Source organism: Colobus angolensis, unplaced genomic scaffold (assembly GCF_000951035.1).
Source record: "Colobus angolensis palliatus isolate OR3802 unplaced genomic scaffold, Cang.pa_1.0 Scaffold26, whole genome shotgun sequence".
NCBI lineage: Eukaryota > Metazoa > Chordata > Mammalia > Primates > Cercopithecidae > Colobus > Colobus angolensis.
In genome coordinates, this window is record NW_012115821.1 from 14812189 (window position 1) to 14825686 (window position 13498).

General features: G+C 41.6%; 1 protein-coding gene across 1 annotated transcript; it reads right to left on the minus strand.

Moving 5' to 3' along the window:
- Positions 1–6873: 6873 nt before the first annotated feature.
- PDE12 (phosphodiesterase 12) lies at positions 6874–13091 on the minus strand. Its single transcript, XM_011947249.1, has 3 exons — positions 11657–13091; positions 10572–10650; positions 6874–10397 (listed from the first exon to the last, which is right to left on the minus strand). Exons 1-3 carry the CDS (start codon positions 12962–12964, stop codon positions 9955–9957), a joined length of 1830 nt encoding a protein of 609 aa, XP_011802639.1. The 5' UTR covers positions 12965–13091; the 3' UTR covers positions 6874–9954.
- Positions 13092–13498: the final 407 nt, after the last annotated feature.

The window sequence follows — 13498 nt, forward strand, 5'->3', positions numbered from 1 at the left end:
GTATTAGGCTGGGTGTGGTGGCTCATACCTGTAATCCTGGCACTTTGGGAGGCTGAGGCGGGCGGATCACCTGAGGTCGGGAGTTCGAGACCAGCCTGACTAACATGGAGAAACCTCGTCTCTACTAAAAATATAAAACTAGCCATGCGTGGTGGCGCATGCCTGTAATCCCAGTTACTTGGGAGGCTGAGGCAGGAGAATCACTTGAACCTGGGAGGCGGAGGTTGCAGTGAGCCGAGATCGCGCCATAGCACTCTGGCCTGGGCAACAAGAGTGAAACTCCATCTCAAAAAAATAATAATAAAATAATAAAGTATTAATTTAGGAACTTGACATGTTTACCCCTAAAAATTATTTTTTTCTTCAGTCTTTGTATTTTTTTTTTAAAGTTCCTTTTTTTTTTTTCCAAACAGAAGTGGTTTAAATGTTTTGGGAAAAAGTAGTGAGAGATAACCCCTAGCCTTTCCCTGTTTTATGCAAACATAAAATCACTGTCACTGTCCTTATTTATTGAAGTATTCTTATGAAATAGTTGATGCTATCAAGATTCAATTCTACTGTTGGTCAAGCGATAAGAGTTCTCTGTGACCGCCCCTATTGTACAGAACAGTTGATTATATCCCTAGATTAAAAAGTATTCTGTCAAATAATTGTCAATGTCAGTAGAGAAACTGAAGAGAAATTGTGATTCCCTTACAGGCTCACTTGGCAGCATCGGAGTTGAGGATAGTACGATTATCTGTTCTCTGGTTCCCCTGTCCAATAAGCATTTTTTTTTTCTGTCCATAATATTTCCCATTGTCTTTTGTCTCACTTTAACATAAGCTGCTTTTCTGTGATGTAATATCTTGGTATTTTGTTAAGGGAATTTTCCGCTTATATACCCTCCATTGAAAATAAAAAAGGCATGGTAGCTCATGCCTGCAATCCCAGCACTTTGGGAGGCTGAGGCGGGAGGATCCCTTGAGGCCAGGAGTTTTAGACCAACCTAGTAAATATAGTGAGATCTCCATCTCTATTTAAAAAAAAAAAAAAAGTGTATCTGTGGAGAGTATTGGTGTCTCATTCAGACACTTCAGTTTACTTGAGTATACAAAATTATCTGTCATGTAATAGTAATTACTTTCAGTTCACATACTAGGACCAAACTTTTTTTTTTTTTTTTGAGACAGGGTCTTGCTCTATCACCCAGGCTGAAGTGCAGTGGCATGATCACAGCTCACTGCAGCCTCAACCTCCCAGGCTCAAGTGATCCTCCCACCTCAGCCTCCCACATAGCTGGGACTACAGGCACACGCCATCACGTCTGGCGAATTTTTGTATTTTTTGTAGAGATGGAGTTTTGCCATGTTGCTTAGGCTAATCTTCAACTCTGGAGTTCAAGCTCTACCCACCTAAGCCTCCCAAAGTGCTGGGATTACAGGTATGAGCCACTCTGCCTTGCCCAAATGTAATTAAACGTGAAATACCTGGTTCTTTGTCATGAGGTTTGAAAGTGACTCCTAACTTGTTATTGAAAATAAGTGCTTTACTTTTTTTTTTTTTTTTTTGAGATGGAGTCTCCCTCTGTCACCCAGGCTGGAGTGCAATGGTGTGATCTCGGCTCACTGCAACCTCCGCCTCCCGGGTTCAAGTGATTCTCCTGCTTCAGCCTCCTGGGTAGCTGGGATTACAAGTACATACCACTATGTCCGGCTAATTTTTGGTATTTTTAGTAGAGATGGGGTTTCACCATGTTGGCCAGGCTAATCTTGAACTCCTGACCTCAGGTGGGATTACAGTCGCGAGCCACCGCATCCAGCCAAGTGCTTTTCAATGGAGAGAAACTGGAGAGAAAACAAGTGCTTGTACCTTCTGGTAGCTTTTACTTCTGGATGTTTCAATAATGTAAATATTGGTTACCAGCTTTGGTAGAATTAGTATGAAAACTAGATTGAATAATAACAGTCTGTAAGTTCATTACCTGAGGATCTAATAGGGAAAATATATTTCTACTAATATATACATATGACCTTGCATTCATGGGCCACTATTGGAAGGTTGCTTGGCTGCTGCTGTTTCTTACTATGCTACTTTTAGAGGACTATCCCTTTATCTTAAATGGTTAAATTCTAATAAGATTGTGAGAAATGAATAGCAAAAGTGCTTACCTAGACACAGGCAAAGAAAAATTAAGGTAGCTGTACTATTGGATCCCTGCCAGTATGGCTTCATGTGTTAGAGGGCAGCAGAGTTAGGTTCCTTTCTGACCTTGTCAGTCATTTTTCTATATTGTTCAAATGATACGTTTTCATTTTTTTTTTTTTTTTTGACACGGAGTCGTGCTCTGTCACCCAGGCTGGAGTGCAGTGGCACGATCTCAGCTCACTGCAACCTCTGCCTCCTGGGTTCAAGCGATTCTCCTGCCTCAGTCTCCGGATTAGCTGGGACTACAGGCGTGTACCACCACAGCCAGCTAATGTTTTTGTATTTTTAGTAGAGATGGGGGTTCACCATGTGGCCAGGCTCATTTCAAACTCCTGACCTCAAGTGATCTGCCCGCCTTGGCCTCCCAAAGTGCTAGGATTACAGGCATGAGCCACTGTGCCCGGCCACATTTTCAATTTTATTGGGCATGTAAGTACTTGGTGTTGGACAGTTTACCCCTGCTTTCTGGGAACTCACTAGATTTTGGTCACAGTGTTTTTTTTTTTTTTTTTTTTTTAGGCTGGGAACTAAAGGGATGTATGAAGCACAGACTAAGAAAGATTTGCCTCCTGGATGGCCCTGAAAAGGCAAGGGATGATGGATTATTATTTATTTTTTAAGGAGGGGTGGCTAAACAACAACATTTTAACGTAGGCAAAGTATTTCAAAAGACATTTCTCCAGAGAGATATATAGATGGCCAACAAGCACAGGAAAAGATGCTTAACATCGTTAACCATCATGGAAATGCAAATCAAAACCACAATAAGATGCCACTTGACACTAGGATGCCTATAATCAAAAAGATAATAAAGTGTTGATGAGGATGGAGGGAAATTGGAACCCTCATATTGCTGATGGGAATGCAAAATAGTGCAACTGCTTTCAGTAATAGTCTGGCAGTTCCTCAAAAGGTTATCATAGGACCCAACAATTCCACTCCTTCTATGTGCCCAAGAGAAACAAAAACACATAGTCACTCAAAAACTTGTACACAAATGTTTATGGCAGCATTATTCATAGAAGCCACGAAGTGGAAGCAATTCAAATGTCTGTCAACTAATGAATGGACAAATGTGGTATGCCCATAAGATGGAACATTCATCATAAAAACAAACTCCTGATACATTCTACAACAGTAAGAACCTTTAAAACATCCTAAGTAAGAGGCCAGTCACAAAAGACTACATAAATTATATGATTCAATTTATATGAAATATCCAGAATAGGCAAATCCACAGAAACAGGTTAAGCTGTTTCCAGGAGCTAGGGGGAATAGGGAGTGACTGCCAAGTGAGTATGCAGCTTCTCTTGGGGGCCAGTCCTTGTCAACTGAGTTGATATGCAGTGACAAAAAGCTCTTAAGGAGAATGGGATTATGTGACGTGAGCCACTGCGCTGGCCTGATTCCATTATTTATAATAGAATTATTAAAAATTCTACAGCTTGGATAGAAATACCCTTTCTTGGTTTAAGATACCCAAAACATTATACTTAACCCAGCTTTTCTGAGGAAGGCCACTGTTTATTTCTAACTGATTTTATCTTTGGATGTACCATTTTTCCAAACTATTCCACAGGGGATATAAGAATTATATGCAATAAATCCTTTTATTATTTTATTGTATTTTATTTTTTTGAGACAGAGTCCCGCTTTGTTGCCAGGCTGGAGTGCAGTGGCACAATCTTGGCTCACTGCAACCTCTGCAAGTGATTCTCCTGCCTCAGCCTCCCCAAGTAGCTGGGACTACAGGTGCGCACCACCATGCCCAGCTAATTTTTGTATTTTTAGTAGAGATGGGATTTCACCATGTTGGCCAGGATGGTCTCAATCTGACCTCGTGATCTACCCTCCTCAGCCTCTCAGAGTGCTGGGATTACAGGCGTGAGCCACCACACCTGGCACAATAAATCCTTTTAAAAGTGTGTATATCACATCTTAGAAAACTGAGGGAGTACAATTGGAATGTTTGTAACACAAATAAATGCTTGATGTGATGGATACTCAATTTACTCTATCAAAAGAAATATGTCTCACATAAATATATACATCTACTATGTGCCCATGTTTTTAAAAATTGCTAAATATGTTCTTTTCTGGAGAAAAAATTTGTTTTTAATTTTTTTAGAAAAGGGCTAAGTGTGGTGGCTCACATCTATAATCCCAGTACTTTGGGAGGCTGAAGCAGGAGAGTCATTTGAGCCCAAGAGTTTAAGACCAGTCTGGGCAACATAGAGAGACCCCCATCTCTACAAACAATTTAAAAAATTAGCCAGGCATGGTGGCATGCACCTGTAGTCCCAGTTATTCAGGAGGCTGAGGTGGGAGGATCACTTAAGCCCTGGAGTTTGACGCTGCAGTGAGCTATGATCATGCCACTGCGCTCCAGCCTGGGCAACAGGCTTTAATAAGACTCTGTCTTATTAAAAAAAAAAAAAAAAGTGTGCTGACTGGGTGGGATGGCTAATGTCTGTAATATCAGCACTTTGGGAGGCCGAGGTGGGTGGATTGCTTGAACTCAGAAGTTCAAGAACAGCCTGGGCAACATGGTGAAACCATTTTTTTTTTTTTGTCTGCAAAATATACAAAAATTAGTCAGGTGGTGTGGTGCACACCTGTAGTCCCAGCTATTTGGGGAGGCCATGGTGGGAGGATTGCGTAAGGCCAGGAGGTGGAGATTGCAGTGATCTGTGATGGCACCACTGCCCTCCAGCCTGGGTGACAAAGCCAGACCCTATCTCAAAAAAGAAAAGAAAAAAAAAAGTGTTTATATTATCCAGTATAAGAAAGCCAACTAAATGAAGCCTATCCAGTTCCCCTACTGAACCATCTTCAATATATAAGGAACACAAATGGTGAAACTAGCACAAATGCAACCTAGGAATACTTCAATACACTAAAAAAAAAAAAAAGTACATCAACACTTCATGATAACATCATTAAAGTGAATTACTGGGCAAAATGGACTGTTACATAAATGCTTTGACATACAATCGATACATAAATTGGACAGAAGATGGAGATGAATAATTCAGTTTTCTGTGAAATTTTGCAAGGAAATTTTAAATTATGAGTAAAAATCTAACACTGACAATATGAACATGTATTTTTGACAACCCAGAGTTTGCTAGCATAGCAGATAAGTGAACAGATTTAGTATGTTTAAGATTATTTTGCCATTTATATATAAAACTAAAATTTAGGCCAGGTACCATGGCTCATGCCTGTAATCCCAGCACTTTGAGAGGCTGAGGCAGGCAGATCACCTGAGGTTAGGAGTTCAAGACCAGCCTGGCCAATATTGTGAAACCCCGTCTCTACTAAAAATACAAAAATTACAAGCAGTACTGTATGGTTATTTTGAAGTTAGTGCTAAGAAAAAAAAAAAAATCAAGTTAATACAGCTCTAGTATTTTCAACATTTAAAAAAGTACTTTTGCATAAAGTGAGAACACAGAACTTATATATTACCCATGTCAGTTACAGCTGTTAAAAACTGTCCTCCCTACCCCCTACAAAATGAAATCTAGAGTGGTTTTTTGGAGACAGGGTCTTGCTCTGTCACCCAGGCTGGAGTGCAGTGCCACCTTGATCAGAGCTCATTGCAGGCTTGACCTCATGGGCTCAAGTGATTCTCTGGCCTCAGCCTCCTGAGCAGCTGGGACTACAGGCATGCACCACCATGCCTGGCTAACTTTATTTTTTGCAGATAAAGGGTCTCACAATGTTGCCAAGGCTTGTCTTGAACTCCTCAGCTCAAGTGATCCTCCTGCCTCAGCCTCCCAAAATGTTGGGATTACAGTCATGAGCCACTATGCCTGTCCCTCTACACAGTGTTGCCTTCCCATACTATATTAAAGCAAATTATTAAAATTCTCAAAACACTGAAATAGTTTTTATTTGTGTTTAGAAAATTCATTTTCAGGGCAGGGGGAGGGATAGCATTAGGAGAAATACCTAATGTAAATGACGAGTTAATGGGTGCAGCAGACCAGCATGGCGCATGTATACCTATGTAATAAACCTGCACATTGGGCACATGTACCCTAGAACTTAAAGTATAATAAAAAAAAAAGAAAGAAAGAAAGAAAGAAAATTAGTTTTCAGGTATGGAAGGTTGGGCTTGTAATTTCAACTACTTGGGAGGCTGAGGCAGGAGGATCACTTGAGCCCAGGAGTTTGAGGCTGTAGTAAGTTATGACTGCACCCCTGCACTCCAGCCTGGGTAACAGTCAGACTCTATCTCTTAAAAAAATTATGCTGAGAGGCCGGGCGCGGTGGCTCAAGCCTGTAATCCCAGCACTTTGGGAGGCCAAGACGGGCGGATCACGAGGTACAGGAGATCGAGAGCATCCTGGCTAACATGGTGAAACCCCGTCTCTACTAAAAAGTACAAAAAACTAGCTGGGTGAGGTGGCGGGCGCCTGTAGTCCCAGCTACTCGGGAGGCTGAGGCAGGAGAATGGCGTAAACCTGGGAGGCAGAGCTTGCAGTGAGCTGAGATCCGGCCACTGCACGCCAGCCTGGGCGACAGAGCAAGACTCCGTCTCAAAAAAAAAAAAAAAAAAAAAAAAAAATTATGCTGAGAATATTTTCTGAGGTGTCACATGGGTCTTGTGATAAACTAATAATGCAAACTTCTATTTTTCATTATATATAAATATTGGATTTATCCCAACCAAACTAGTTTGCAGGGAACCTCTGCCTTTATTTCACGGCTAGAGAATGATATACAAAAGATGCCAATTTCTACCGTAAGAACTTTCCACAGTAGTGTTCTTTGGACCTTCTTTCCCTTGTATTAGGCTCCTCAGAAATCTGTCTCCAGACTGAAACCAGCACATTCTGATGAGATCATAGCTTAGTACTCAGAAAAGTCACCACTCAGTGAAATTCTTGAAATTTTGAAACAAATGATTTTAGCATTCAGAATTTCAAAAAGAACATACAGCCAGAAACGATTGTTTGCTAATGCATTATGATTATTGGCAGACACGTGCTGTAGCGACAACTGTGTAAGAGTTCATTTTAACAGAATAATATGTTCTGAAATACTCTTATAATCAATATAAAATTTTAGAATGTTAATTCCTATAGCAAGAACTTGTGACATTATAAAATGTGGTTTACCATAGAAAGTCACTAGATCTCCCATGTTTTCTTAAAATTAAATGTACTAAAAAATCCAAATGTAATAGAAAAATGCAATCACACAGGTGCTTTAAACAGATATTTCTGAATAACACTGCCTTCTAACTCATGAATACAAAGAAATGTGTATGCTATTTATACATTTTCTTAGTGTTCCCTACCTTTGGACTCCAATCATTTTAACATATCTGTATACTGGAGATTTGATCAGAGTGTATGGCACTTCACAATAACACTCCATGTCCTAATAATCTGAAATGCCTGTATACAATCTGAGTATATTGTTTAGTCAGAAAACATCAAAATTAAAGATTAGGACATGGAATGTCTGTTAAGTGCTGAGTTTTTTTGACTACAGTTTAATCTAGCCAGTGCTAATGTGGAACCTGTATGCTTTTTTCATGGGCATGTTTGAATTTTTTCTTTCAAAATGTTTCTCAACTTTTTGATGTCACACTTTGTTTTCTCCCAAGTCACTCTAAGGGTTCTATCAACATCTTTGTTTGAAAGCAGACCAAAAAGATATTTTTAAAATGAAAAAATTCACAAGAGAATCAAGTTTTGGTTTTAATCTATTATTTACATATTTGTAAACTGCTGTTAAAATGCTATCAAAAATGTTATTTAGGAAGGCACAATTTGGTAGCATCAATTTTTTATTTATAGTTTTTTCTAAACAAGATCCCAAGAAACTTCCACTTTAATTTTTCCCTTGGAGTACTTAAAGTACTTCAAGGTTCAATGTCAAGTGCAGGTAAAACCCCGTCATTTTCAAACTTACTTAGAGTTAACAATACATTTGATAGTGAGCAGAATATGCAAGTACAGATATTATCAAAAGAGGAAAATTTTATGATACTGGGTTCAGAGATTAAAGAATTTGAAACAAGGGCTTTCATGACTGGGGAAAATCAAAGCTTTTCTTGAAGGGGGTGGTCTTTTAATACTTGAGCTATTAATTAAATGCAGAAGTGAGATAACATAGTTATCCTGAACATCAAAAAAGCAACAGCTAATACAGCTAATGCATTATAAATAATGTGTTTGATAATTGGATTAGTAAAGCCTGGTTACCACTCTAGGCTAGACACTAATCAGTATAACCATTTGTAGTTTCTAATTTTAAAAAGTTTGGCTTCATATTTAAATTTCCTTTTACTATATATATATTACATATATACACACTGTTGTCTGTAACTCAAACTATAATGCTTGTCTATAAAAAGAATAGTTTTTTTATTTCAGAGATGCTTAAAAGTCCCACTACTCACCCTTTTTCTTGTTTATAAAAACCAACAATTTTGAAATTACTTCTAGCGTAAAAATGTTCAATGATTCATCCAAAATTTCAAGCCCATATCAGTAGGTAGTTTCTCATAAATGAATATATTGTGCTGTATTTTCTAATATCATACGGTCAAATATGATATGGTCAAAAATGTTCATTTATGAACATTTTTCATGGGCAAGAGTAACTAAAGACAATAGGATCAATTTGAATATGTTGCTGCTCACTTTGAATACTAAATTGTGCTTGCATCCTAAAAATTAAAATGAGCTGCAGTAAGAATTAGAATATAAACTGTGTTCATTTGTTCCATACACTAAAAACTAAAATCCTAAAAATAAGAATGAAAATACCTTACTTGTTCATTGAGAAATGAAAGATGAGAAGCAATAACAATTGGTGACGATTTATTTTTATCTTTTGTTAAAGCTCTGAAATTGTAGTAAATCACTAACTAAATTGAGGTAGAGGTAGACCCTAATGTTACTCCTTCCATGTGTCAAGTCTCTCACCTTAGGTCTCTAAGGTCACCTATAACTTAAGTCTCTCACCCTTAACTTATATACATTTTCCCTCTTAGTACATAAGCATGATTCATTTTGGAATGTGTTGTCATGAAAGAAAAATTAAGATCATTCAAATGGTACTTTAAAAATTCTGAAATACTAGCTAAAAAAATTCTCTTATAAAAATATACACAAGGGCTAGGCTCGGTGGCTCACGCCTGTAATCCCAACACTTTGGGAGGCCGGGACGGGTGGATCACCTGAGGTCAGGAGTTCGAGACCAGCCTGGCCAACATGGCAAAACCCCATCTCTACTAAAAATATAAAAATTAGCCAGACGTGTTGGCGCATGCCTGTAATCCCAGCTACTTGGGCGGCTGAGGCAGGAGAATCGCTTGAACCCAGGGGGCGGGGTTGCAGTGAGCTGAGATCATGCCATTGCACTTCACTCTGGACAACAAGAACGAAACTCTGTCTCAAAAAACAAAATAAAACAAAACAAAAACAAACAAACAAAAAACCACGATAATTCAATCTTCTTTTTCTGAGAGTCTTAAATTGGAGAAAAATAATAATAATTTTCTATCTTGCTAGTAATAAATATATTTGTTTCTCCTCCAAGTGTAGAGGAAAACAAGGAAAGAGAAGATGTATGATGCAAACATTATCAACAGTTTCATAATGAAGACATCAGAAACATAACTAGGAGGGTTGAACATTTTACCATTCCTCTTTGAAGGTTACATATAAGCTTTGATTCATATTAAATTTTCTGCTAAAATAACTACTTCCTTTTCAGACTTCAATTCCATTAAACACACATCTATTTCCATTTTAAATCACATACAAGTGCTATGTGATCAGAGGGATGGGAAACACTAGGTAAGGCCTGGTGGGTGGTAACTTCTTCATGACTAGGTAATGGAATCACCTGTTCAACCTCTAAAGCGTTTAAGTCAATGAAAATGTAATCTAGACATCCATGAAAGCCACCAACATAATTTGTGTAAGCAGGTTCACCACAAGCACTTTTCAGCTTGAAGAAATGCGTAAGAGACATGTTGCATCTTTCCTCCTCCCCATTGGAAGCCCAGTCTTCATGATCCTCTGGAATGCTGCCATTGATGACAAAATGATACATTCCTGTTGATGGTGTACTATTAAAGTCCCCACAAAATATAACTGGTATGCCAGGATACAGATCACATGAAACATGTCTAATGTGAGCCAAGGCTACTGCCATTTGAATGAGGCGAATATACCCACCTATGAATATAAAAAACATTAATGTAAGTATTTTTTACAGTTGTCTTTAAGTTAAAAAAGAAAAACTACACAAATTACAGTTTCTGGGTGACATTCAAGATATATATTTGTGTAAAACAGCTTTAAACAACCTTACGCGCATTTAAGTCACTTGTGATACCAAATAAAACCTACCTTTAGGATGCCAGTAAAGATGGGTATTAGCAACACATATCCTTTTAGAAGAGTCCTTTGTAGACTGAAGAACTGAAACCTAAAATAAACGGAAAGTGCCAAGAGTTCAGTTGGCATTTGCAAATCTCCTGAATGTTTTTGTTTGTTTGGTTGGTTTTTTGGTTTTTTTTGAGATGGAGTCTCACTCTGTCAACCAGGCTGGAGTGCAGTGGTGTGATCTCGGCTCACTGCAACCTTTGCCTTCCGGGTTCAAGCTATTCCCCTGCCTCAGCCTCCCGAGTAGCTGGGACTACAGGCGCCCGCCACCTCGCCCGGCTAGTTTTTTGTATTTTTTAGTAGAGACGGGGTTTCACCGTGTTAGCCAGGATGGTCTCGATCTCCTGACCTCGTGATCCGCCCGTCTCGGCCTCCCAAAGTGCTGGGATTACAGGCTTGAGCCACCGCGCCCGGCTCTAGCCACTTTCGTAATGGTAATCACTGACAATACCATCCACCTCATGGACTGTTGTGTGGAGTCAATTAAATGATCTTATATGGTGCATGAAACACCTTAGGTGCTCAAAAAATGGTAGATGCTCTTCTTACTATGAACAAAATCAATTACTTAAAAACTTTAACACACAAATGACATCTATAAAATGGGAACAGGTGAATTACTGTGAAGATTCAATGAGCCTATGATTTAAAAACTAGTTTATATTTGTGGAGCACTTCAAAACACACCACGCTCTTAAATTTTAAGTACTTTAAAATGTGTCAGAATAGTGCTTGGCAAGTAGTAAAAAACATTAGGTACTATTGTTCTTGCATTTAGCATGTGTCCCTCTGGCTGGATTGTAAGCACTGTAAAAGTCCCTGCTTGTCTTGTTCAAGGCAACCTGCAGTGTGGCAAGCACACGAGAGGTGTTCAAAAAATATATGCTGAATGAATGAAGAGTAAACTTTGTGCTAAAGATACCAGGGCAAACACACCTTTCAACAGTATCTGGATACTTTCATGGCAGTTTTAACCCCCACCTCATTCCTCGCCTTCCTGGCCCCTAAAAGCGGGACAGTATGTGAAGAGATGGGCGGAACTACTTTACCTGAAGAACAGAAGATCTCTGGAGCACCTTCTCCTGCGCGGATGGGTACAAAACTAGTTTCTCCAGCAGTTCTTTGTGAAGTGGGTCGGATTCGAGGGCTTCGTAGAATGAAATGTCATGCTGGCTAAGAAGGCTGAACTTAGACTTTCGGTAGAAAGTGGCCAGGCCTTCGTGCTGCTTGATTCGAAACACCCCCTCGAGCCCGAAGGCCTCTAGGGCGGGTACCAAGCTGTCAGAAAACACTGCGCGGTCAACCTCCTGCAAACAGATGACATCGGCGTTGTAGCCGGTAAGTTCCTTCTGGATAAGGTTCTGGCGGTAGTCGAGCTCCAGGGCGTAGGGGGCACAGTATGGGTACAGGACTGTTCGCGAGAACTCAGTCTGCGCATACGTGTCTGCCAGGATGTTGTAAGAGACAGTGCGGATGAGAGCGTCCTCCGTCACCTTCTTCGTGTAGAGATGCCGGTGGTCAAAAGTGCAGGTGCCAGGACCAGCCTCTACCACACACACACTTTCCAACTCCCGGCTGGGCCCAAAGCGCTGCCCATCGCCTGGGGTGCAATGAAGCTTGAGCCTTAGCCCGATGTCAGCATTGGACGGGGTGTAGACACGCTCCTCCACCTCAGTCTCAGTCCAAGAAGAAGAAGGTGAGGAGGAAGACAATGACGAGGGGACACCGACCTCGGGCTCCGCCGCTCCGGGCTTGGCTTCCTTAAACCAGCGGAAAAGGGAGCTGGCGGGATCCCCAAATTCAAGGCTGAGTTTGGGGCACACAGGGAACCCGGCCATGATGTAGCGCGGCAACTGCAGTTCGGTGAAGGCGGGCGGGTTGCGCTCCACCTTGTACTTAACATCGCCGATCTGCAGCACCGCGCCGTCTTGCCAGGCATCCACGTTGAGCACGTCCTCAGCCACTGCCTCTTCCCGGTAGTACAGCTTCACCACCGGCTCGCACGCCACAGCTGGCTCGGGCCCCGGCCCTGAACAGGCCGCACCGCCGCTCGCATTCGGCCGGCTCTTCCTGCTCTTCTTGGCGGCGGCCGCCTTAGCGTGACCCTTTAGGGCATTGGTAGCGATGCGGCTGAGGACTCGACCCAGCGGCTCGCTCTGGTCGCGCTGCATGTTCTTGTGGCTGCCATCAGCCAAAGCGAATGACAGGCTCAGCTTGGGTTCCGAGGGTACACAGCGCACTACAGCGCGCTCCATCGCTCCCGCAGCTGTCTGGCTCTGCGCTTCAGCCGGGCTCAGCTTCTCCAGCGCCGTCCGGATCACCCGAAGCGCGGCGCGGGCGCCTGGGAGCCTCCACATGAACCTGGTGGCCTAGCGGTCGACGAGACCCGCGGCCGATCAGGGGCCTACTGTCAGGTGGAACTGAGGAGCCGAGGCCGCCGGCTTTGACTCATTCAGACCTCGCGACTTCCGGCTAGCGAAGAGAGAGAATGAAGTGCTTCCGCCTCGCACTTTCGCCAGTCGCGTGGGCAATCATGGCTCTAATTCTCTGAAGATTAATTTTTATCTACAAGATAGGTCAGAATTATAGGGAAGTGAAGAAAATATAAAGGTGTCAGAGGAAAATACTAGAGTCCACGGTTTTGTCGAAAGTGCATGCTGGTGACGAGAGGGCATGCCCTCCAAGCCGGAAGTGGATGGGGCGGTGTCACGTGTTCCGCCTAGCTGGAGGAGGTGGACACTTGTCTTGGAATCTTGGCTGGCGAACTCTCCTCCCTGCGCCCGGGGCTGGACTTCGCTAGGACGTGGAAGCCTCCACCTGGATTGCGAGCTTTACTCGCAGTGTGGAAGGTGCTGTCTGTTTCATCTCCACAGCTTTGCCGACCCTGATCG